The 26,587-nt window shown below is 44.8% G+C and overlaps 1 protein-coding gene across 7 annotated transcripts in view; it reads right to left on the bottom strand.

Annotated features, from left to right (window-relative positions):
* The window catches only part of SFMBT1 (Scm like with four mbt domains 1), a 270,863-nt gene that overhangs the window by 58,006 nt on the left and 186,270 nt on the right, over positions 1-26,587 (bottom strand). For all 7 annotated transcript variants that reach the window (XM_029599417.1, XM_029599420.1, XM_029599421.1 and 4 more), the window contains 4 exons: positions 23,123-23,223; positions 15,021-15,122; positions 11,752-11,902; positions 5,593-5,675 (listed from right to left, as the gene is read on the bottom strand). In XM_029599417.1, the coding sequence (XP_029455277.1) occupies positions 5,593-5,675; positions 11,752-11,902; positions 15,021-15,122; positions 23,123-23,223 (437 nt within the window). The remainder of the gene's footprint in view (positions 1-5,592; positions 5,676-11,751; positions 11,903-15,020; positions 15,123-23,122; positions 23,224-26,587) is intronic.

Below are 26,587 nucleotides of genomic sequence, written 5' to 3'. Positions count from 1 at the left end.
CCTCAGAAGCCCCTCCCCTGACATCCTTTAGGCATGCGCGGCAAGACCAAGTCCTCTTTTAAAGAAGCCAGTGCGGGAAACTCTGATCAAACCCCAGGAGGCTCCACCCCCTGGGAGGTATTTATACGCATAACTCACCAACCTCAGGTGAGTTAGCAAAGACTTTGTTTTTGCAGCTCTGCCTCATCTTCGTTGCTAGAAGCTCTATCTCTCTGCCCTTTGGGGTATTCATCTAACCTGGGTACCTGCTCCTCGGGGGCCCTTTGCTTTCTTTCAGGTGCCTTACTGGGATCAGGTACTCACTCCTCAAGGGCCTGCTCTCCCTGCCTCGGTGCCTGTTACCATCTACTTCTGCCTCGTGGAACTGTCAACATTACAGCTACCATCTGGTGAGTAATCTAATTCTCGGTCTGTCTCATCTACAGCTCTGCCATGCTGGGAAACCTACACCTGGATCTCCCTATACCATCTTGGTGAGATGGGTTCCCTCTGCCCTGGACTGCTATATCTCTGGATCACCTCACTACTGCCACCTCTGGTAGTATACATCGGCTGTACAATCAAAGACAAAACTCTGTGTTTGTGCGTCCTGAGTCTAGCCCAGTACTGTAGCTCCCCACGGGGCTCCTCCCTGTGGGCGTGGTCTTCTGCCACAGTACCCAAGAATCCACTCAAACACCTCGAAACCATAACAGATGGAATGGGGTACCTTATCTGAGACCTAATGTGCTCAACTCCCTTCCAGAAATGAGTAACATCCAGATGAAAAGACAAAGGTCTCCCTAAAACACAACCTCTGTAGCATGCAATAGCTAACACCTGGATCTTCAAAGAATTTAAAGTTAAATCCTTAGCCCAGAGCTTCCCAAATCTGTCCTGTGGACCCCATAATGAATATGCATGAGAGATATTTGCATACAATGGAGACTCGGTATATGCAAATTTATCTCATGCATATTCATTGTGGATATCCTGAAAACCTGATTGGCTCTGGGGTCTCCAGAACAGGTTTGGGAAGCCTGCCTTAGCCAAATCATCCTGCAAGAAGTCCAAAATACTTGGCACCACAGACTTCCTAGGAACAATCATTTTTATGGAATACCAAAGCTCAAAAATCCTCCAAACCTGCACATAGGCCAAGGAAGTAGAGGATTTTTCTAGCCTTCAAGAGTGTGGCCACCACTTCTGAAGAATATCCCTTTCTAATAAACCAAGACTTCTCAAGGGCCAAACTGTAAGACAAAACCAATCTGGATCATGTGAGAGCATGTCTCTGCACAGAGGGAGTCGGCAAAGTTCCTCTGAATTGATTGAGTAGCATATTTATACATCAGAGGGTATGTATGTTTATTTTTGATCTGCACAGAGGGAAGCATAATACTTTTCCATCCAACAGCTTTACAAGATCCACTATTGCTAACTTGGAGCTACCAGAATCACTAGACGCAGATGGCAATCAATCCTTTGAATCATTCTTCCCACAAATGGCAATGAAGGAAATATACAGAACCACCTCTGATGGCCAATGCTGGATCAATGCATCTAGAATTGATGACCCTCTCTGTTTCTTCTGATTGATAAAACTGTGCCTTTGCCTTCCTGTTGGTCAAAATCAGATCCACCAGTGAAAATCCTCACCTGTTGACTATCAGACTGAAGGCGTCCATGGACAATGACCACTCTCCAAGACTGACCACACTGCAGTTGAGAAAACCTGCCTGAATATTCTTCAACCTGGTTATATGTAAGGCCGATATAATTTACAGATTCTGTTCTGTACATCAAAATAGTCAATCCACCTCTTCCAACTTCTGTGGACTCTTGGTTCCCCATTGATGATTTACATGGGCAAGTCCTGTGGCATTGTCGGACATTACCCTGAAACCCTGACCATTGATGATGGATACAAACTGCAGAGGGCTAAACAAATTACCCTGGTTTCCAGACAATTAGCAAACTACTTCAATTCCTCCTCTGATCGCAGACCCTTAGCAATATGACCCCAGGCAATGTGCACCCCAGCCCAAAACACTGGCATCCATTGTCAGCATCTCAGCATCACCCAGGCTGGAGGTTCCAGATCCACTCCTTTCATCAAGTCCTGGAATCCATCCACCATTCCAAGCTTACTGGATCTGGCACTGGCAACCTCCTATAATAATCCTGTGATTATGGATTCCACCTGGACAACAGAGCTCTCTAAAGAGTCCGTAAGAGAACAAGAAACCAGATGGCCAAAGCTCCCTCCTTGAAGCCCAAAAGCTACAGATAACTTCATGTTGTCAGATTCCTAATGGACATCAAGGAGTGAACCAGCAGCTGCAGCTTGTGCATTCAGCCAAACCTGACCGGACTGAGTTGAACAATGCTCCCAGACACTCCAAAGTTTGTGAGGGTAATAAACTGCTCTTGGAAAAGCTCACCACACATCCTAATTCCTGCAAAAACTCCACCACAGTTCTGGTGGCTGCAATGCTCTTTTGTTCAAATTTTGCCCTTATGAGCCAATTGTCCAGGTAAGGTACACCAAGATTCCTTCTTTCTGTAGAGCTGCAGCCACTGCTACCATGACCTTCGACAAAGTCCAGGCAGAGCCTGGAATTGAAAATGACCCCTTAGAACTGCAAAACAAAGGAATCCTTGATAATACTTCCGTACTGAAATATGAAGGTAAGCCTCTATAAGATCCAATGAAGTCAGGAACTCCCCCTGCCTCACAGCTATCATGACTGACCTCAACATCTGCATTCCGAAATGGGTCACTTTGAGGAACTTGTTGACCTGTTTCAGATCCAAGATGGGGCGATAAGAGCCATCTTTCATGGGAACTTTAAATAAATTGAATAATGCAGTCAACCTCAAGGAGTCCTCAGGACAGAGATCACTGTTTTCAAGCAGAGAAGCTGCTCCAGGATCAATTCTACTACATATTTTCTTGTGATGGAGCAAAAAGAGGAAACCATAAAAGCATCTAAATCAGATGAGAGAATTCCAATGTTTAGCCTTCTCACATGATCTCTATACCCACTGATCTGTCTTAATTTGGACCCAAATCTGATAGAACTAAGACAGGTGGCTGCCTATCTCCTGAATCTAGAGTGGGTCTCCAAGTACTCACAGAGAACTACAGAGGACCCCCGCAGAGCTGAAGAGGATATCCTTACATCTGAGCATGAAAGGACTGAGATCTACTAAATGACCAAGAGTTTAGGACCATGACTTTTTAATACTTCAAACCTTCTTTGCTTAATTCTCTGAGAGTCACAAAATCTATTATGGGCCTGAATGGACCGCAATGTGTTCTTAGGACTGTCTTCCAGAACCTTTGGTACTTTGGAGTCACCCCAAACTTTGGTCATCTTCTCAATATCCTTTCCAAACAACAGATTTCCCTTAAAGGGAAGCTTTGTGCTTGAGGAACAATTCAATCTTCCTATCCTGTGCCTCCTTTAAGACTGTGCCTCCTTTCACTAGGATGGTAGTCCATTTCGGGACAGAACACACCAGTGCAGCTATCTTAGGCAACATAAATGTCTCCCTTTCTTGAGTCACCAAGGGGTATAATTTAGCCAACAAATATCCCCTATGAAATTTGCCTCTAGAGTGACCCACTCCAAATTAGTTAAATGCTTTACTGCCTTATGCAGGGGAAAGGCCTGAGAGGGCTTTCTGATATTGACCATGACTGGATTCTCAGTGGAGGAAGCATCCTCTTTCTTTTCTGGAGACCACACCTTCAAAGTTTGTAGAGCTTGAAAGATTAAGAAAGTTCCTCCTTATGGAAAAGGCGGACCATGGAAGAACTATCCCCTCCTTCCAGAGGCAATTCCCCCTCTTCCAACACCTCTTCACTATCAGCAACCATGAAGCCCCTGAATTCCTCTGTGAAATCTGACTCAGAATAGGAGTCCTCTGACCCGAAATAGAAAGCCTCCTTTTCTTCTGACTCTTCTCCTTTCCTGGGCCTTTTGACCTTCAGAGCATCCAAAAGATTAAACAAAACCCAGCGTGGTCTTTGAGTCCGAAATCTGACCTGTGGAAAAAGTTTCATGCACGCACTTTATGAACACCTTAGACATTTGAATCCATGCCAAGGAGGAGGCTTCAACAAGAGCAGGGGCCAAAACAGTAACCAAATTAGCTGGCACCGCAGCTGCCCCACTAGTTTCTCTGTGGAACCGAGGAGGCCCCGACTCCCTATCAGCTTCCCACGGGCCCAAGATGGCTGCAGTTCCTGTCATGGTGCTCTTCTCCCTAGCAGGAACCAGCAGTTTAAACTATCCTGCTGAAGCAATCTCCCCCCCCCCCCAGAGTCCCAAAATCTGCACTCCACTGCATGCTTTCTGCTTCTTGACAGAAGTGGCACAGCTTTACCGATCCCTTCCACAAGAGCTGCAGAGAGCGGTCCTCTTCCCGTGTTCTGCAGCAGCAGCAGCAGGCAAATTATTCCTGCCTCGCTGAAACCTCACTACCATGGGCCAGGAGTGAAGCAGAAGATTTGTGAACTCACCCAGACTCTTCTGCAGCCTGTAGCACTAGCTTCCAGAGCCATTTGACCCAGTTCCCTCTCTTTGGTCCAGTTGCCTCCTCTCCTTGTGATTTTTGTTTAAATTTAAGGGACAAATACCAATGCTGTGACTCTCTCTATTTTTTTTTTTTAAGAAGCGGTATGGGAGGGAGGGGGACCAAGCATTAGTCCAGACTTGTAGCCCCCCCCCGGTCCCAGCAGTGCTCAACTGAGGGAGGGAGCCAAGGCTTTCACCTTAGGAACTGCCTTCTCCCATATTCAACTAAGCTTGATCCACAAGTCCAGGGTTATGCTCAACTGAGGGAGGGAGAGTTTTTCACCTCAGGAGCTGCCCACTATAATTTCTTGTTCACCCAGCCTAACCAGGCCTTAATTTCACGGCATGGGATGAATCTCTCTCTACTGGAGACAGAAAATACTGGCAGGCTGAGGTAGCATGATTGCCTGTTGATCTCTATCTCCATTTGCTGGTTGGTGGGCACAACCCACTCATCTGGACTGGTCTGACTGGATGAAGAGGAAATGGCTTTTGAAAATTGTTCTCCCAATGTCAGGTTATGTGTTTTACAGAATTCCTCTGGGAGATCTGATGGTGGAGACATCATGATTGCTGAGTTTAATTATCAAAATATCAAAGAAGTGGATGGCCTAGGGTTCTAAATGTTAATGGCGGGGGATGAGTGGGCACAGGGAAAGGCATAAGGCTGAAGGTTCACCTAGGGTCTGTAATACCTAATAACCTAGCTGATCGCATAAAAACAAATTTTATGCATGAAAATGGCTTTGAAAATTACTACTACATGACATAAATGCATTTCTGCACAAGAGGCCTTCTTTAGACTTGGAGAATCTGCAAGTTTTTTCTGATTTCCAGGAATGCTCTCGTTACCCTAATTGACCAGATCTCATCCTATCCTAAAAGGCTCCTGTGTGTTCTCTATTCCCCCACCAAATGTTTTCTAGCAATAGGAGGCTGCTTACTATGGGAAAACTGGTGGTTTCTCAAGGAGTTCTTCATTTGCAGCTTAAAAGCAATAAAAAAAAAAAGCAGATTTCATGCTTACCAAAGGAAAGCAGCTCTGGGGCGCAGCCTCTGCAGCACACTGTTTGAGGTAGTCCGCCCAGTCAAAATCCTGCCCAGGATAACCTGTACAGAAGAAGGAACAGGGATCAGCAAAAGATTAACAAGCACACTGCCTGCCAGTTCTTTTCATGACCCAAATTTTATCATCTCCTTTTGTTTGCAAACTTTTTCAATTTTTCAGTCTTCTTTAGCTCAATATTCAACCATTACCGTGACTTGTATATTAACTTTCAGCTATTTTACTTCTGATTGGTTGATAACATAGTTAACATACATAATAATGGCAGCAGAAAAAAAACCAAACAGTCCATCCAGTCTGCCCAGCAAGTATCTTAGGGTAGTAACTGCCACTCTGTGCAGATTACTCCCAAGGCTTACATCAAAGGGTCGAGTTTAAAAGCGTGCGCGTCCATGTGCACATGGTTCCCGGAGCACGCACATGGACGCAACAATTTTAAACGGTTCCCATGCGAGCACATGCGAGCACAGATTTTAAAATCCAAACATGCATTTGTGGGCGGGTCGAGACTCGCTCGCGCAGACAGGGGATTATGTAATCTCCGTGCAGTGACGCAATCGGGCCTTTGTCCAGGTCCCTCCCAGTTCGCTCCAATTAAAGAGTGGACTGGGAAGGAACTTTCCTTTACCCCTATCTACCATTCCTCCCTTTTCCCCTCTCCTCCCCAATCCCTAAACTAACACTTACTAGCGGGGTTTTTTTTTTTGTTTTAACTTACCTGCTCCTTCGAAGCAGAAGTAAGTTACATGTGCCAGCCAGCTGCCGACATGCGCTTCCCCAGGACAGGGCCTAATGGCTGCTGTCCAGGCCAGCCCCCACCCTGCCCTGCCCAGACCATGCCCCCTGGCTCGCCCCTTTTTCGTTGGCCTGGCACTTCTGTGCTTATCGGGGGTTACGCGAGTGGCTGGGCCCTTTCGAAAATGTGAACGGCACGCGCAGGGCCCAGCCAGGCGCATAACCCCCGAGTTTTACGCATGCCGGCCTTTTAAAATTCGCCATAAGGAAGTAATATTTACAGTCAAAATCAAGCAGCTATCAAACCCATAACAAAGTTTCTGCTAGCAACATTTTGAGGGGGTGAGCAGCCTTCTTGATAATTCAGACACTGCTGCTTTAATGTACTTTGCTTTTGGACTTGGCCATTGAAGCAGTCCTGCGCTTTTTCCCTAATGTCTGCATATCAGTACCCCAGGCCATTAAAAGTTGGGGCCCAGCGTTGGCTATCGTCTGAATCCAATCAATTGCATCAATATTTAAGAGAAATTACTGATTTTTTTTTTTTTTAAGTAAAGAGATTTTCTCCAGTGTGCAAGTAGATCTGAATTATCAGTTGTTGCAGACATACACTAAACCTCACATGTACTTACATTGAGCTGTAGGCCTTAAAAGTACTAGTAACATAGCTAAAGGCAATTTACCTCATACATTTTGGTTACAGCAACAGGATGCATTCACCAAGGGTCAGGAGTAGGCCCGCAGAAAATGGACACAAACAGAATTGGAAGTGAGGTCTTAGCTAAACTAAAAGTAGACAAAGCGATGGGGCCAGATGGGATACATCGGAGGGTTTTAAAGGAACTTAGAGAAGTCCTGGCAATTCTGCTGGCTAACCTTTTCTATGCTTTTTTTTAGAATTGGGGGTACTTCTGGAGGACTAGAGATGTGGTTCCTATTATAAAAGTGGAAGTAAGGAAGAGGCTAGAAACTACAGGCCGGTTAGTCTGACCTCTGTGGTAAGTAAATTAATGGAATTGCTGCTAAAACAGAGTACGGTGCAGTTTTTGGAATTCAAAGGATTATAAGATCCGAGGCAGCATGATTTTATCAGAGATATTAGATGAATCTGATCAATTTCTTTGACTGAGTGACCAGAGAGTTGGATCAGGGAAAGAAATAAATATAGTGGACAGGAATTTCAGTAAAGGCCTTGTGCATGGCTCCGCATAGGTGACATAAATAAAATGAGCATCCTGGGTGTGGTCCCTAAAGTGATTGACTGGGTTAGAAACTGGCTGGGTGGCAGGTGACCAAAGGTAATGGTAAATGGAGTTCATGCTAAGCAAAGGAGCATTACTAATAGCGTGCTGCAGGGATCGGTCCTCGGACTGGTTCTTTACAACATTTTTGTAAGCGATATTGCAGGGGGACTATTGAGAATGGTTTCTCTTTTTGCAGATGATACCAAAATCTGCAACAAGGTAGACAGTCAGAAAGGTCTGGAAAACATGAGGAGGGATCTAATGAAGCTTGATGAATGGTCTAGAACAGCGATATTCACCTCCAGTCCTCAGGGGCTACAAATGGGTCAGGCTTTCAGGATAGCCCTAATGAACATACAGGAAATCATTTGCATGTGCACTGCCTCAATTGTATGCAAATCTTATCTCATTTATATTTATTAGGAAGATCCTGAAAACCTGATCTGTTTGTGGTCTTCGAGGACTAGAAGCAAATATTGCTGATCTAGAATCTGGCAGCTAAGCTTTAATGCTGAAATATGCAGGGTCAAACATTTGGGCTGCAAAATCCCAAGGGAACAGTACAGTATAGGGGGAAAAATTATTTTATGCACACAACAAATGCGGGATCTGGGATGATCGTATCTGATGATCTTAAGGTGGCCAAACAAGTGGATAATGCGACAGCAAAAGTAAAAAAGATGCTTAGGTAAATAGGGAGAGGAATGATCAGCAGAAAAAAAAGAAGGTAATATTGCCCCTGTATAAGTCTCTGTTGAGACCTCACTTGGAATACGGTGTACAATTCTGGAGACCACACCTTCAAAAGGATATAAACAGGATGAAATCACTCTAGAGTGGCTACTAAAATGGTCAGTGGTCTTCATAATCCCTCGGTAGAGACTTAAAGATCTAAACATATATACCCTGGAGGAAAGGCAGGATAGGAGATATATGATAGAGACATTGAAATACAGTACCTGCAAGATATTTATGAACAGGAGGAGGTCTATTTCAATGGAAAGAGAGCTATGGAATGAGGCATCATGGGATGAGGGAACTGGATCAAGGAAGAGCGCTCAATGTCGTCTACTTGGATTTCAGCAAAGCTTTTGATACAGTCCCGCATAGGAGACTTGTGCATAAAATGAGAAGCTTGGGAGTGAGCACCAAGGTGGTGGCATGGATTACAAACTCTAAAGAGAGAACGGTGTTAGGTGAAGTGCCACAAAGATCAGTGTTGGGACTGGTCCTGTTCAATATCTTTGTGAGCGACATAGCGAAAGGGATAGAAGGTAAAGTTTGTCTTTTTGCGGTTGATACTAAGATCTGCAACAGAGTGGACACGCCAGAAGGAGTGGAGAGAATGAGAAATGATTTAAGGAAGCTTGAAGCATGGTTGAAGAGATGGCAGCTGGGATTCAATGCCAAGAAGTGCAGAGTCATGCATTTGGGGTGAGGTAATCCAAAAGAGTTGTATGTGATGGGGGGTGAAGGGCTGTTGTGCACGAAGAGAGGTACCTTGGGGTGATAGTGTCTAGAGATTTGAAGACAGCGAAAGAATGTGACAAGGCGAAAACTAAAGCCAGAAGAATGCTGGGCTGCATAGAGAAAGGAATAACCAGTAAGAAAAAGGAAGTGATAATCCCCTTTTACAGGTCCTTGTTGAGGCCTCACCTGGAGTATTGTGTTCCATTCTGGAGACCGTATCTCAAAAGGGACAGAGACAGGATGGAGGCGGTCCAGAGAAGGACAACAAAACTGGTGGGAGTCGCCATCAAATGACTTATGAGGAGAGGTTGAAGGACCTAAATATATATACCCTCGAGGAGAGGAGATGCAGGGGAAATATGATACAGATCTTCAGATACCTGAAAGGTTTTAATGATGCACAATGGACAAACCTTCTCCATTCGAAAGAAATCAGTAAAACTAGGGGTCACGAATTGAAATTCCAAGGAGGACGACTCAGAACCAACATCAGGAAACATTTCTTTACGGAGAGGGTGGTGGATGCCTGGAATTCCCTTCCAGAGGAGGTGGTAAAGACAAAAACAGTGAAGGATTTCAAAGGGGCATGGGATAAATACTCTGGATCCCTAAAGGCTAGATGATGGAAATAAGGAAAAGAGTGCATGGGGGTAACTTGCTGGTGTGGCGGTTACTACCCTTAACCAATAAGCCTTCATACTGTTGATGTAACTCCATTTTTGCTCTCTGCTTTAACAGCAGGCGGAAAAGGGGAATTAGTTTCAGACAGCAATCAACAAAGACATGAATTTTACAGTCTGGGAAAACAAATAAGAATGGAGATAATGCAACTCCAACAATTTTCTCTGCTTCAGTGCAAGAGGTAATGGGGAACTGGACTCAGACAGCAACCAAGGGCACTGACTTGAAGGTTTGGGAAACTAAGTATGGGAGTGACTTCTATGGTGTGGCAGATGCTACTATTATGGGGGAGGTCTGTATGGAATGTCTAATGCTAACATAAGCTTGCTGGGCAGACTGTCCTTTTCTGCCGACATTTTCTATGTTACGTATGAGGGTGAAAGAGGGTAGGTTACTCTGAAACATGACAGCAGAAAAAGACTATATAGCCAATGTTTATTCTGCTCTAAAAAAAGTCCTTAAGTGCAAATAGCACTAATATAATAACATTCAATATAATAATATTATAATAATATTATAATATTATAATAATAATATTATAATAATGTTAAATAAATAAATAAATAAATAAATAAATAATATCAATCTGTAAATTGCACTTATAAATGGTGGGTGGGGGTGGGGTTTAATTTAAAAAAAATGGAATTTGGTCAAAAACTTGAAAACCTAGATTTCGCCAAATGCTGCTTCAAATCTTCCTAAGGGAAGCAAGGGCTGTGCCAATCCTGCAGCTCTTATGCTGCATTTTCAACTATTAGAGAGCAATAGGAAAGGAAAAAGTAAAGTACATCTTGTGAGTAACACAATGGTTAGAGTTCAGAGCTGTGAACTTGCAGATCCTAATCTGAATCATCTACCTATCAATCTCTGTGTGACTCTGATCAAGTCATTTAACTACCTCTCCCATGCTCCGTCTTCAGACTCAGGGCCCAACATACTAAAGGTGTTTTCTCATTTTCTGTCTATGGGAAAAATGTTTAGCAAGCTCAGCCTCAGACTGAAAATTCTTTAGCAAAAGGTCTTTGAAACCATGAAAATTATCTTCTACAGTGTTCTGTACACAGACACTATACAAATAACATACTGTATACACTATCAAAATTATTAGGTCTTTAACTTTATCTAGCAATGCTGCATTTCAGTAGCAAAATTAGGACTGCAATCACCAAAATGCAACAGAAAAAATGCTCCAGTATATACAATTATTCTGATTACAAGTGAGCATAAAGCATCAATGCCATTGGGCTGGCTTCTAAATTTTTCATGCAGACCCTCACACTTCTAAACAGAGATAGGAGAACTCTGACATTTTTAGATTTTGTCAAACTTCCAGAATAGTTTTAAATCTTGCAAACACTTTGAAAACTTGGATAAAAGTATGAGTTATCAAGGGACAACAGAGGAAAAATGCCAGAAACTGTTGTTGCAATCTTACTGACACATATGGTCTGAGCAAAATAACAATTAACTAGCCCTCCTCAAACTCCTCAATCACCTGTTCTTTGAACCCTCTGATTACCCAAAGCCCAAAGGGGACTCTATGTATGTGTGTGGGGGGGGGGGGGGAGCAGAAGGGTCACCTTCAGCCAAAAACAACACTGCCTTTCATATCTGATCCAAGCACAGAATACAAGAATGCTTGTGACTAATACAGAAGGCAGTGATAAGAGCAAAGGAGGGAGATTGATGGAGTCTCAGTAGGCATGGCCAAGAAGTCCTTTTCTGCCAACAACTACTCTCCCTATGTTATGTAACCAGCTATGCAAGTGAACAAGAGCAAAAGGTTTCTTCTATGGGTTAAATAAATTCTTGCTTTTGTCAATATTAGTTTCAAAAGAAAGCATGGCTCTTAAACGTCAGTAATAAAATGTTTTAGTTATTTTGCCGAAATTCAAATAACTGAAGATGGGTGCAAATTTGGCAAAAACAAGTTCTTCCACCTCTGCACCAGAATCAGGCCTCAGAGGGTAGCAAGAGTGCCAATGCTTACCAGGGGGTGCGTTGAGGTGCACACCATTTTTCAGGCTCCACTGCACAGGGAAAATGCCAGCACTGTGGCGGTGACACACAAAGGAGTGGCTCAAGGTGCGTTCAGCTCGTAAGTCATCTAGCTCCACCAAGAAGTATTTGTCATTGAATACCTGCAAGAGTGATGTGGCAGAAAAGGGTGGTCACTCAAAGGGATAGGAGAGCCCCTCACAGGGAATGGGCGAGGAAGAAGGGGCACCTTTCAAATTTATTTATTTATTGAAAATGTTTTATATACCGTTTTTTATACTGGGGTGTAATCAAAACTGTTTACAATGTAACATGCATAATAAAATATCACAAATACAAAAATTAAATAATTTGAAAATAAAAAATTAATAGTGAAAATAAAACTAGAATAATAAATTCATAAAAAAATGCTTTAGAAAAAGCTTATTAAATGGAAACCAGATGGAAGAGATTACCTTATTTTGGCAATTTTCTCCAATCAAACTTAATTATTTATAATGAAACAAACAAAAAACGGATCAGATATTGCAACTATTATGTTCTCCTTCAGTAGGTTCTCAATGACCGGTCAGGGTCCCACTGACCCAACAGCCAGTCGAGTTTTCAGGACATCCATACTGAATATGCATGAAATACATTTACAAACATTAGAAACCCAATATATACATATTTATCTAATACATATTTATTTTGGATAACCTGAAAACCTGGTGGGCTTGACATTCAAAGTGTGTTCTGCGCTATTTATCCGGATAAGTGGGACTTATGTGGCTAAGTAGTGACGCCTAAATATGCACCTATGTTCAGCAGCAGCCGTTTAGCTGAATAAGTCCCTTATATGGCTAAAAGCTACATGCACAAAAAGTAGGCGTGTACTGGGTGGATCAGGGGAGCAAGTTAGCCGTATAACTTATACAGCTAACTTATTCAGAGTTAGCCGCGACTTCACCATGTCGCTGAATATACATCGTATCTTAGCCAGATAAGTTCTAATCAGCTTTGAATACCTACCCTAGAGTTATCAGGGCACGTTTGGGAAACTATTGCCTAGATTAAAAGAAGACTGTTTTAAGATTGTTACCAGACGTTTAGGATACCTGTGCATAGCATAATGAACAGTCAGACCCTACATTCATTTTTCATTGCTCCTTGGTATACTAGGTGGTCAATGTTCAAAGCCATTTAGCCAGATTACACACAAGACATCTGGCTAAATGGCATCTTTTGAATATTCCCCTTTCTTATCCAGCTAAACATTAGCCAAATAAATCATTATCTGATTAAGATTTAGATGAATATGAAAGGTGTGTATTGGGGACATTCCAGGGCGGGACTGAGGCCTGGATTATCAAAATGCACTAAATATTGCATGCAATAGAAAAAGGGGTGTGTTTTATGGAGAGAGAGAGAGAGAGAGAGAGAATGAGAGAGAGAGACTAGCCATAATGCTCTCATGCTAGATAGGTATTTATGTCTCTATGGGAGGCCCATCTAGTAACTCAAGGTGAGGTTTAGGTATTAGTGTAGGGGGTTAGGGGCCACTTTGACATTCAAAGTGAGACGTACGAACAGAACAGTGCTCTCTTGTGAAGATTTGATGACCTTCAGAGTGAGGAAACTCACTCAAAGATGAGATTTGTGCAATGTTCTCTCAAGCTAGTTCATCAAGCTAGGTTATCACAGCCTTCACAGCGAGTATGCCCGCAATTTTTATTTTTTTTTTAAATCCCACAGCTCCACTTAACTGGCTATATTCTTTTAAACAGCAGGATAATGCTAAAATTATCCAGCTAACAATAGCGGATAACTTTAATCAAGGATATTCAGTGGGACGTTTACCACACTGACAGGCCTATACAGTAAAGCGCGGCCGCAGTTACCCTGTTTCTAACCCGCTTTGTACCCACAATTTGGCCGCGTAAGTCTAACCCATGATTCACTATCCGTTTTTACCAATCCTTACCGCTTCTTTAAATCGACGCGTATCCCTTTCCGCCCGCGGCATGTATATGATATGTAAACGATCGGATTAGCTATTCCCTCCCATACAGTAACGTGCGGCCCAATTTTCACCTTTTTAACCAACTGTTTTGCCGCATCTTTAACCTGCTAATTTACCGCCTACCCTGACCCTGGCGTTAGAGGGATGTGACAGCAATAGGCAGGCTCCGGTCAAATAAGTGGGTGGGTTGGAGCAAGCGAGTAACATGGTGTGGCCTGGTTCTCCTACGCTCGGTCATCAGGGATTGCCAGTCCTCTCTACCCCCCTCCTCCCGAAGCAAGGCGCAGGGCGAAAATCGACTCGACATGTTATTAAAGCAAATAGAAGTTGTAACTAAAGTAAACTTACTGCATGCTTCCAGCAGCCCCAGTCCTCTCTCCCCTCCTCCCGAGGCGCGCACCGCAGCTCCCCTGCCTCCCGGGGGCAGCCGGCGGCGAAAGCGGCTTCCAGCAGCCCCGCCGGCGAAGGTGCATGAACGCACGTCCAATTTGGGCGCTCAAGGCAGCGAAGGCGCATGAGCGCACGCCGTGACCTCGGACGTCCATCCGGGTGCTCAGGTCACGGTGTGCGCTCATGCGCCTTCACTGCCTTGAGCGCCCAAATTGGACGTGCGTTCATGCACCTTCGCCGGCGGGGCTGCTGGAAGCCGTTTTCGCTGCCAGCTGCCCCCGGGAGGGCTACTTCACACATTGAGTTCCCTGGTTTGGCAGCACCCTGATTTTTCACAATTACTCAATTCCATAATTTTTAAATTTCAACGGGATCCTCTTTTTTTTTTTTTAACCACTTTTAGTTGTGCGTTTTGCAGTGGATGCTTTGTTATTCTAAACAATAACTTGGACTAATAAAATGGCTCTTGAACAAGCTCCCAATCTGACAGTGGTAAAGACGACTTTAATTGGCAACCTAGGCGCAATCCTGCCTTGCAAGTCAGAGTTCTAACCAGAAGACCACATCTGCTCCCCCTCTACCCAATGTCTTCATGTGCTAGGGAATCAATGAAAAGAGGTCACAAAGCAGCAGTCAGGCGAGACACTTATTTTTCCTCTGATTCTGTTACCACCATGCAGTTTTCAGGTTTTGGAACTCCAATAACATGATGTCCTCTAAGCATTGGACAGCAGTTGCAGTAAGAAATATTGCTGCATTTTTGCCTTCAGCAGTTGGAGAGAGGATGCCCATTTCAAGAATCTGTGACAAACCTGAAGAACCAGTGCTAGCTGCCCCAAGAAACACGGTTGCAGGTGCGTTTGGGTTACCTTAGTAACAGTAGCTGGCGAGATCTGGAAGGGAGCCAGGGGATCCACAGCCTCTAACTTCATACCCTCAGAGAACGAATGAACTGCAATTACAGGCTTGTCCTAAAAAAAAAGAATGGAAAGAACAGAACTAAATACAATTGTTCAAAGCCTGATCTCTGTGGTTTCCTGGTAAACTCCTGCTAGGCTCAGAGCCCTCCTATGCTCAGAAATGCCCTGTAAGTAGCTCTTGAATCCTCTGCCTGTTGTACAAGCATTTGCAGGCTATAGGCAGACTGAAATTACACCTACATTCTAGCACACTAGTACTATCAACTGTACTTTTGGCTAGAAATATGAAAAATGCTTTAAGTGCCAGGAATATGGAAGTGCCATTTCAATTTGGCAGATTTGGAATTTCCCAGTTGAAATGCCTGCCTTAGTCCTGAATCTCAAACTTCAGCATTAGCCCCCATCTGCAGGCAGTGTACGGCAATATAATAAAAATGAAATCTATGAGAAAAAAGCCAAAGCGATTTTTTTCTGTACAATTTTGTCTACATTCGCTCTCTGCTCTTGTGGTGGGGACCACCAGAACACTCATGTTTTCTCTTCTCTTGGGTCCTGTGCAGGAGAGCCTAGCATGCACCTAAATTACATTGCACAAGTTTCACTTAAGAGCAGGTGTAACCTTGTGCGAGGTAATGTGTGTGGGTACTCAATGTACAAGTTTGTTTTGAGAATACTCAAAAAAGTGACTTTGCTGTTACAGAAACTGAAAATTATCCTCTTAATGCACATTAAAATGGGAAAATTTAATTTCAATAAAATGGAACAAATAAAAAAAAAAGAATCGCACCAATGAAATGGGAAAAAAAACAACTTACTCATCCCTAGGTGACAGCAGAGGTCAGACAAAGACTTAAGGACCGGGAGTTCTCCTGATTTCTAGTCTGTTGGTGGAGACCCACAATAAGTCAGCAGAGTGGCTTACCTGTCACAGGTGTTCTCCAAGGACAGCAGGGTGTTAGTCCTTACATATGGCTGACATCATTAGATGGAGCCCAGCATGCCACTATCCATGCGGGGTCCTTCTTCAGTCTTATAGAGTTCATGAAAATAAAATAACAAACCGAAAGAAATCCAGCTCCGAGGGGGAGGGGGAGTTCGTGAGGACTAACATCCTGCTGTCCTTGGAGAACACCTGTTACAGGAAAGCAACTCTGCTTTCTCCAAGGACAAGCAGGATGGTAGGCCTCACACATGGGTGAATCTGTAGCTACAGGCTGCTCCCAACATATGCAGACTTTAACAGGTACAAATGAGAACAACTAGAGCTGCCAGAACATGGGGAGTAAGCCTGTACCCAAAGAAAGAGCTCAAGGTAGGAAGAGATGGGTTTTCATGGCTGAAATAGATTACGGAGGACCGAATGACTGAAATGATTGTCACGTCGTCCATCTTTGTCCAAGTCGCCACCTTGCATATCTCGTGTATGGGTACCGCACGCACGTGAGCTACCGAAACTGACATGGCTTGGACTAAATGAGCTTGATGTGGTCCTCAAGTTGCAGTCCCGCATCTGCATAGCAGAAAGAAATACAGTCTGCTAGCCAATGAGATAAGGTCTGTTTGCAAACTGCGACCCCCAACCTGTTCCTGTCATAGGAGACAGAGTTGAGTGGAATGGCGGTGAGGTCCTGTTCATTCCAGGTAAAAAGCCAGGGCCCTTTTACAATCCACAGTGTACAGGGCGCACTCACCCTGGTGAGCATGCGATCTTGGAAAAAAGGGAGACAAGATAATGGATTGATTAAGATGGAATTCCGTGACTACCTTTGGGAGGAACTTCGGCTGTGTATGCAAGACCACCTTATCATGACAAAATTTTGTATAAGGTGAATACAACACTAAAGCCTGAAGCTCACTGACCCTGCACGCTGAGGTGACCACCACCAAGAAGATGACCTTCCAGGATAGGTATTTCAGATCGCAAGATCCCAGTGGCTCAAATGGTACCCTCATGACATGGGCCAAGACCACACTGAGGTCCCAGTAGACCGCTGGGAGCTGTGTTAGAGGCTTAAGCTGCAATAAGCCTCTCATGAAACTTCCTACAAGTGGATGAGTGGAAATGGAGGCACCATCCATCCCCTGAAAATATGCCCCAATGGCACTGAGGTGAATCCTCACCGAAGTGGTCTTCAAGCCAGCCTCGGAAAGGTGCAATAGATAGTCCAAAAGTTTTGGTATGGGATAAGAAAACGGGTTCAAAGTGTGCCCTTCACAGCAAACCGAGAACCTCTTCCACTTGAGATTGTAAGATCTCCTCATGGAAGGTTTCCTGGGCTCAAGCAGAACCCAAGACATGCCGTCCGAAAGGCCCAGGGTCTGCATGGTCACCTAGTCAACATCCAAGTCGTGAGGGACAAGGCTTGGAGGTTGGGGTGGTGCAGCCTGCCCTGGTCCTGCGTGATCAGGTCTGGAGCAGTCCCCGGCCAGATCTGAAGGCAAGAGGCCAGTTCCCGCAGCAGCGAGAACCAAATCTGGCGTTGCCAAAAAGGAGCAATCAGGATCATGGTGCCTTGGTCCTGTTGGAGTTTTTGAAGTGTCCAAGACCAGTGGCAGGGGAGGATAAGCACAGAGAAGGCTGGTGCTCCAGTGCTGTGAAAAGGCATTCGACACCGATCCCCTGCCTGCTCAGCCCAGGGAGCAGAACTGATCCACTTTCCTGTTCTCTGGGAAAGCGAACAAACCTATGTCTGGGGTCCCCCACAGGCGAAAGATGTGGTTCGCAACCTCCTGATTCAGGGAACATTCGTGGGGTTGGAAGATCCGACTCAACGAATCTGCCAGGATGTTGTCCGTCCCGGGAGGTACATGACTCAGAGAAAGATGCCTCTCGCAAGAGCCCAGGACCAAATCTGCACTGCCTCTTGGCAGAGGAGGTACAATCCCATCCCCCCTGGCTTGTTCAAATACCACATTGCCACTTGATTGTCGGTTTGAACCAGGACTTTGTTGGTCAAGTGCTCTCGGAATGCTCATAGGGCGTAATGGATCGCCCGCAGCTCCAGGAAGATTATCTGGAAATACTGCTCCTGCATGGACCAATGGCCTTGGGTACTGAGGCCTACACCCTGGGCTCCCCAACCCATGTGAGATGCATCTGTGGTGAGAACAATCTGAGGCTGAGGTACCCAGAAAGGCATCCCCTTCTCCAGGTTGGATATGGTCTCCCACTACACAAGGGATTGCCGAAGTGGAATGGTGACTAAGATGCGAGCCCAAAAATTCTGGGTGGCTTGGCGCCACCATGAGTGCAATGTCCACCGTGAGTGCAATGTCCACCGTGCCCTGCGCATGTGTAGCCAAGCAAATGGTGTGACGTGAACCATCACTGCCATGTGCCACAAAATGCACAGAACTGGTGCGCCAAAATGTGAGGGCCGCAGGAAATTACCCTTGCTAGGGAAGTGTGGGTTATCGCTCAGTCTTGGGGCAGGAAGGCCTTCCTCTGGACTGTATTGAACCTGGCCCTAATGAAGTCCAACTGCAGTGACGGCTGGAGATGGGATTTCTGGTAGTTGATTAGAAATCCCCGTTCCTCCAGAACATGTATGGTGGCATGTAGGGAATGCAACGCCCCCAACCTGGAGCCGATGAGCCAATCGTTGAGGTAGGGGAAGATGTGTACCCCTTACCTTCTGAGGTAAGTTCCCACCACTGCCAGGCATTTTGTGAAGACGCGGGGCACCAACGCCAGGCCGAAAAGCAGCACCCAATACTGATAGTGCTCCCCATCTACCATGAATTGCAGATACCTCCAATTTGTAGGAGAAATGGAATATGGGCGTATGCGTCTTTGAGATTGAGGGAGCAGAGCCAGTCCCCAGCTCTGAGGAGAGGGATCAGAGTTCCCAACGAGATCATCTTGAATTTTTCTCTGACAAGAAAATGGTTTAATGGCCTCAGATCTAGAATGGGGCGAAGGCCTCCGGTTTTCTTGGGAATCAGGAAATACCTGGACTAGAACCCATCACCCTGCTGGCTTGGTGGTTCCATTTCAACTGCTCGAGCCATTAAGAGGGCGGAGAGCTCTACTGAAGTATTTGCTGATTCTCTGAACATCTCCATCGAGGACACAGAGGAGAATGTGGAGGAGTTAGTTGGAAATGCAACCTGTACCCCTGCCGCATGATAGAGAGGATCCATTGGTCTGAGGTGACTGAAATCCACTGGTTGGTGAAGAGCTGCAGGCGGCCCCCCCACTGGGGGGGGGGTCGGTGTTCTGGGGTAGGGTTTGCTGGCTCAAATCCCCTCGTTGCCAGTCAAAACTCCATGGCGGGGTTCTGAGGTGAGGCAGAGCCGGTCGAGGGGCATATGGCTGCCATGCCCTTGGCCTAGCTGGTGCCAGCTGGGGTCTTGCTTGGAATGCCAGCGGATAATACTTTCGTGGCTGGTAGAAAGGGCGTCTTGTGTGTTGCCTGGGAGGCTTCTTGCCTGAGGGCTGGTGCTGGCTGATAACTGCTGAAGGGTTTCGTGATAATCCTTCAGCTGTGCTACTGCCTATTTAATCTTGTCCCCGAAGAGGTTCTCCCCTGTACAGGGGAGGTCTGCCAGACGATCCTGAACTTCAGGATGGAGGTCGGAAGCGTGAAGCCAGGCCATGCAACAAGCCCCAATGCTAGCTGCTGCAACCCTCATTGCGGTTTCAAACACATCATATGCTGAGCGGACTCCGTGTTTGTCATACTCTAGGCCCTGTTGAACTACCTTCTGAAAATCATCCTGAAACTGTTGTGGAAGGCATTCCACCAAATCTGGAACCTGTTTCCAGAGGTTTCTGGAGTACCGGCCCATATAAAGCTGATAGCAGGCAATCCTGGCTGCCAACATTGAGCCCTGGAATACCCGCCATCCAAGAATATCCAGAGCCCTGTGCTCACGACCTGGGGGAGCCAAAGCATGAGTCCGGAGCCTCTTTGCTTTCTTCAAGGCTGAGTCCACCACTACCGACTGGTGTGGGAGCTACCAGCATTCAAAACCTGTGGTGGGCTGGATGAGAGAGACAGCGTCGGTCTTCCAGTTCACTGGTGGGATGGAGATAAGATGTTCCCAGAGCCGGATGACAAGCTCCTTAAAAATGTTGTGTACTGGCACATCCACCACTTCTTTAGGAGAATCAATAAATTTTAGGATCTCTAACATTTTATGCCTAGAATCCTGCTCTGTTAAAAGCTGGAAACGCACTGACTCTGCCATGGCTTTTACAAATCCAGCAAACGTCAGATCCTCTGGTGGGGGACTCACGCCTCTCCTCTGGTGGAGACGGTTCAGAAGGCAAGCCCTCAGATTCATCTGTGGAGGAAACTGATGCCTCTCCTTCCCAGGGATCTGAGGGGGCATCCTTCTCACTTTGGAATCCCGGAGACACTTGAGGTGGAGCCCCCACCGGGGTCTTAAGCCGAACATCGGAGGAACTGAAGTAGACAACAGTGGAATCCGAGGGCACATTGGCACCGATGGTTCCATAGGCTTCGGGAGCACCGGGGGAATCAATGGCTCTGAGGGCACCAGCCCCGAAGGCTCTGGGAGGGCTAGCGCCGGTCGGGGCATTATGTGCGCCTGGGTGCCATTGACCCCGATGGACTTTCCTCGTCCAAAGAACCACTCACCGGAATTGGAGCCAGTGGAGGCAGCGGTGATGCACCCTTCGATAGAGAAGGAACTTGAGGCTTTGGGGCTGGCTGCGTCGGTACGACACCAAGCAGCAGGTCCAGCCACTCCAACAGAGGTGGAAGCACCAATGGGGTCGACTCCTACGGCAGTGACGGTCCCGGTGGAACCGGAGACTCAATGCCCTGCAGGGCCTGGCTGATCGCCAGCCGCATACGCCTCTCCAACTCCTCCTCAAAGGCTGCCGAAGACAGGACGGCTTGAGGAGGAGGCAGTTGAATCAGATCGCCCCTAGAATGGTAGGGGGACCCGAACCCTTCACTGGTAGCGGTAGGAATCCCCAAGGTTCATCGGGTCGTCCAGAGGGTACATCCTCTGCATGGGACCGCTTCGGGGGAGGCATGGATGATGTCGGTGCCTTCCCGTGGTCCGATGTCTTTGAGGGTGAAGACTGGTGCTCACCCCGGTCCTTCCCTGGAACAGAAGGACATGAAGAGGAACCGGATCTGGAACGCGAGGTTATGGACCTTGCTCGGTCCCCCGCTCCTACTTCTGGATCGGGGCTCAGTAGCGGAGTGGACACCGAGGGGGTCGTAGTCAAGACTCCCTTACTCTGAGGAGTCGAAGTCCCAGTCGCTGATGTCGATGGTTCCGATTTCTTAGCACCAAGCAGCTTCTCTATTTTGTCCAGGTGTGCCCAACGACCCTTGGGGGTCATTTGGGCACAAAGATCACAGCCACGGACATCATGCAATGCCCCAGGCACAGGACACAGACCTTGTGGGGGTCTGTGATGAACATGGTCCGGGAGCACTGGGGGCAATGGCGGAAGCTGGTTGACACAATGGAAAAAAGAACACAGCACACAGTCAATGCCCGGCAGCCACTGGGAGACGACACCATCGGTAATCGACCGCAAACTAACAAGAAAACTTAGAGATACCGAGAGAAAAAAACCCTGAAAACACACAGAGGGATCTGACAGGACTTGGGAAAGAAGAAAAAAGCTTCAGCTTCGCGGAAAAAGAGACTGAAGAGGGACCACACGTGGACACGTGGATAGTAGCATGCTGGGCATGCTCAGTGTGTCAAAGTTTCTAGAAACTTTGACAAAAGTTTTCCGTGCCAGACTCCATCTGGTGATGTCACCCATGTGTGAGGATTACCATCCTGCTTGTCCTTTGAAGACATTTTCTGTAGACCCCTATTATGTGGAATGATCTCCCTCTCGAGATTTGTTCTGAACCTGACTACCTAAATTTTTGGAAAAATGTTAAAGCCCTATTTTTTTCACAAAAGTCTTTTGCAATACCCAGTTAAACATGTGTTTCTGATTTAATTCTATACCTCATGAAGCCTTTGAAATCTGTTCCCATACCTACAATACCAGAATACAATCTGCTTTGAAGTGTTTCAAAAGGTAGAATATAAAATTAAAAATAAAATGGTTTTTCATCTTTGTTTTTATGTCTGGGATGCTTTTTAATTGTATTTGTAAGATGCATATTTGTATATTGCTTTTAATCTGCCAAGCACAAATATTTAGGACAGATGGGTTATAAATCTACTAAATGAAATACAATAAACATTGTTTGAATAACTAGATTTCAGTTGCTGTCAGTTCTGATGCATACACTGAGCATCTTTACGCCAAAGTTCAGAGATTCCCAAAGCCCTGATTTTCACTAAGCTGAGGCCTTCCATAGAGGATCAGAATGCTTTGAGGAGGCTGAGCTGTGCACATATGCGTGGGGGCGAGAAAACATACAAAGGGGCCGATGCAATACAGTGCGCTCAGCCGAGCGCACTGGTTTAGCCGCAGTTGGACACGTGTTTTGGAGGCGCATCCCCAGCCCCTTTATGCTATATGAGGAATAGCGCCTCCACATTATGTGTCCAACGTGCCAGGAAACTAATAGCACTCATCACATGCAAATGCATGTCGATGAGGGCTATTAGTTATTCACGTCACATGCAATAAAAAAATGTACGACCAATCCACACATTTTTACACTCCGAAATTAACGCTTGCCCAGAGCAGGCGATAATTTCTGAGCACCCCAAAAAGTTGTACAGAAAAGCAGAAAATACTGCTTTTCTGTACATCCTCCGACTTAGTATCATGATAATATTAAGTCGGAGGAACAAAAGTTTTAAAGATTTAAAAAAAAAATTTTTTTAAAAAGAGTGCCAGTGGTCAGGTTCAGGAAACGGACGCTCAGTATTCGTTTTCCAAACCTGTGGCTGTGTGCCGGTTAGGAAAACGGACACCGGCAAATTCAGAATCTGTTTTCTTAACCTGTGGGACAGTCGCTGCCAAGGAGGCACGACCTGTAATTTAAATAGTACCTGGGGGCACATTAGGAAAGCGGGTGCTGAACACTCAGCGCCCGCTTTTGGCGCATTTTTATTGCATCAACCCCAAAGTGTTTCAGATAACTTACCTTAAAGACATCCATAGACTGACACTGTTCTTCCTCTGCCTCCTCCTTTAATTTTGTCAGGGTCTCTAGCCATTCAGCTTCACTCCTCAGGTGCTTGACACCTGCAGCCAGCATCACAAATACTGACATAAGTGGCTGCTCATTATTCCCTTTCTCAATAGTGAAGAATTATGAGCATTACATGCAGTTAGACAGTCATATTATGCAGACCATGCTTCAGAGCGCGCTTTAGAAAGTGACACTATTTCACACACACACACCCGCAAGGTTACTATTTATTATTCCATAAATGTATGCTAAGGAAAGAAAGGTGTGCTGAGAGATGGTCTGGTTTGGTTTTTTTTTTTAGCACGGGCTGCTGGATTTGTAGCCATGAGAAGATCTGGCAATTCCACACACACAGGTTTCCATTCAAGCACTGCAGCACTAACATCTGCCCAGGCTGAGAATATTTCTCTCTTTTACAATGAGTAAGTACAACCCCTGGATTGCTGCATCACCTCAAAGGCAGAATATTCAGCAAGAGTTAAAATTTTCTCTGGCATAATTCCTGGGATTCTGTGGCACAGTTGCCTAAATTAGCTTATTTTTTTTTTACTTTCCTTAATATTCACATAAAAAGACACTGATGGCATCACTCGGAAACAAAATGCTTCATGCCATGTTCGCTAAATTATATACAATAAAGCATCAGGGGACATTCAGCTAATCAGACTGCTCAACTGGCTGATGTACCCCTTGACTAGGTTCAGTCCAGTCCAGTACATATCGTGAAACAGCAACTGAACTGTTCCACTGAAGGCTGTAGGGGAACCCTTCCTCAAGGTAATTTTTAACTGCTATGTTACAATATGTTATATTTCTATACCTTCTTCCCTGAACATAGTTCAACCCAAGGCAGTTTAAAAGACATAAATAGTACAATACATAGTAAATACATCATAGGACTACTAACGGGTTTTAATATGACTCATTAGCTTTTTCTGTTGTTTTGGGGGGGTCTAGATATATATCCATTAACTGGGATTTTGCGGTGTCTTATTTTTGTAAAAGAAAAAGAATTCCAAAGCATTTATTACAAGGCCCCTACACAAATAACCTTCCTAAGTACTTTATAATTGGATAATAGGTATTGCTGCTAGTGTGTTTGCTGTCTTCAACAGGTTAAACTTGGCAGAGCAACTAGCCTTTTTCTGCTCCATTCATTTCGCTGCCAAACTTACATAATGCAAATCTTAATTCATACCAGCAACAACATCTAATGATGTCCATATTCAGCCACTATGTGGCCGAGCTAGATAGCCAAATAAACCTATATACCCAGCTATCTAAAAGTTAATAGGATTTATTTATTTATTTAACACTTTTCTATACCGACCTTCATAGTAATAACCATATCGGATCGGTTTACATCGAACAAGGGTAAAAAAACTGAAGCGACAACTAAAGTAAATAAACAATTGAAGTGGAAGAGGCAAAGTTACATTCAACAAGGAGTAAGAACTTGGAAGCTTAATCAGCTGGAAAGAGAGGTTAAAGCAGGCAGTAATTATAAATATAATACAATAGAGAAGACAGGTTAAAGCATAATGTGCTTAGAAGTGCCAGGATAAGTCTACCTACCCAACTTTAGGACAGGCTTATGGCCTGACCAGAGTCAGCCAGATAACTTATCCAACTAACAACTCCTCCCAGTTAAACCCATGGCCTGCCTGCCATTTAGACAGCTAAATATTTAGTTATTTGGCTAAGTGGCAGTCACTGATCTCAGGCTATAACCACTTGGCCAGATAAGTCAAAACTTATCAGGCTAAATGGCGCTGAATTTCTACCTAAGTATTTTTTTTTTTATTTCCTTTTATACCACCTTTCTAGTTAAAATCAAACGTATTAAAAATTTGTGGCCAAGAGGGTTATTTTGTAAGCTTGCATAAGAAAGTCAGCAAAAAGGCACATAAGTTACACCAATTTTCAAAGTGAACTTATGCATGTTTGTTCACTTTTAATATTATCCTACCAAAACTACCTGCACTGAACTACACCTGCTAAACTGTACACAGAAATTTTTAGGCAAATTTTACATGCATCCTTTTGAAGATTTAAAAGTATATATGTAAATCCAAACCCCTCCCCAACTCCACTGCTAAGAATGTCTCCATTCGTTCAGGTAAACGTATGTGTACACAGGACATATGAAGGTAAGTTTAAACGTATATTGGGAAGGCAATTTTTTTAAAAGCCATTTCTGTATGTCAACATTATTTTACTGGCAGAAATGCCTTTGAAAATTACCCTCTGTATTCTGAAATTATTTTAAGGCTGCATGGTTAAAATATTGTCTTTTGTAACCCACATCATTAGAGTTGAATAGGCAGCAGTCTTCCTTTAAAGTGGCCCTCTGGTGAGAAAAGTCACTAAGCTCTGCAAATTGCTTACCTGTGCCTGCTCTATGATCTCCAATTCACATATGTGTGTAAATGTACAGTATAGGAAGGCATTCCAAGGGGTGGGCTTGAGTAGGGGTTTGCACTTATGCACATACTTTTGCATTTCCAAAAGTATATGTGCATTTTTTCTGAGGAAAAATTCCCTCACAAATTAGTAAATGTAAAATGTTTGTGGGTAGATTTTCTGGGATAATTTTCAAAGGGGAAAGCAAGTTTGCTTACCATAAATGGGGTTCTCTGTACTTAGCTGGATGAATTAGCCATGATACATGGGTGGTATCATCCGACTGTGCTGAATGGACTCAGCTCTCTAGCTCAGTAAAGTTTTACTATTCAGCATGCATGAAAGTTCCTGTGCGCGAGCTGCCTCATGAGCTCCTCAGTCGATTGTAGAGCTAAGCTTTAGCTAGGTATTCAACTCTCCAGGGAGGCAGGCAGGTATTAAGCATAGCTAATTCATCCTGATGTCTATGGAGAACCCCATTTACAAGTAGGGCTGAATTAGCCATGATACATAGGGAGTAGCAAGCTGAAGGTTGTTCACAATGTGCCTGGCAGTGGAAGGTGTTTGTGTTGCTGTTACTGTGAGGTGACACCAGAATTTGAAAATATCTTTTAGTATAATGAGCTGTAAGGGAAATATCCAAGCTCCATTGTTTGGGGGAATTTCAGTGGATGCACAGAGTTAGAGAACTGGAGGTGCAGGATTTATATTGACATTCTGCCCCTTCCTATATATTCCAGACTTCACTCTCATAGCCATATAGAATTAGTTGAATGAGGCTATCAAATAATTTTATAGTAGTTTTACTAGAAGTGTGAAACTGGCCAGCTTTTTAAAATTACACAGAAGACCCTTTGGACTTTTTTATTAACACTTTTTTTTTGTAATCAATTTTAAAGCAGGATCCATGCTGTAGAGGTGGGTGTGATGAAGAAATGTCATTTTGGCTCCCCCCCCCCACCAAAAAAATTCTTCTGTCTAGAGATGCCACTGATTTTCTGTGACCTTAAGCAC

The sequence above is a fragment of the Rhinatrema bivittatum genome, chromosome 4 (genome assembly GCF_901001135.1).
Source record: "Rhinatrema bivittatum chromosome 4, aRhiBiv1.1, whole genome shotgun sequence".
Lineage (NCBI taxonomy): Eukaryota > Metazoa > Chordata > Amphibia > Gymnophiona > Rhinatrematidae > Rhinatrema > Rhinatrema bivittatum.
The sequence above is the reverse complement of the archived record's forward strand: the minus strand, read 5'-3'. Positions and strand labels throughout refer to the sequence as shown.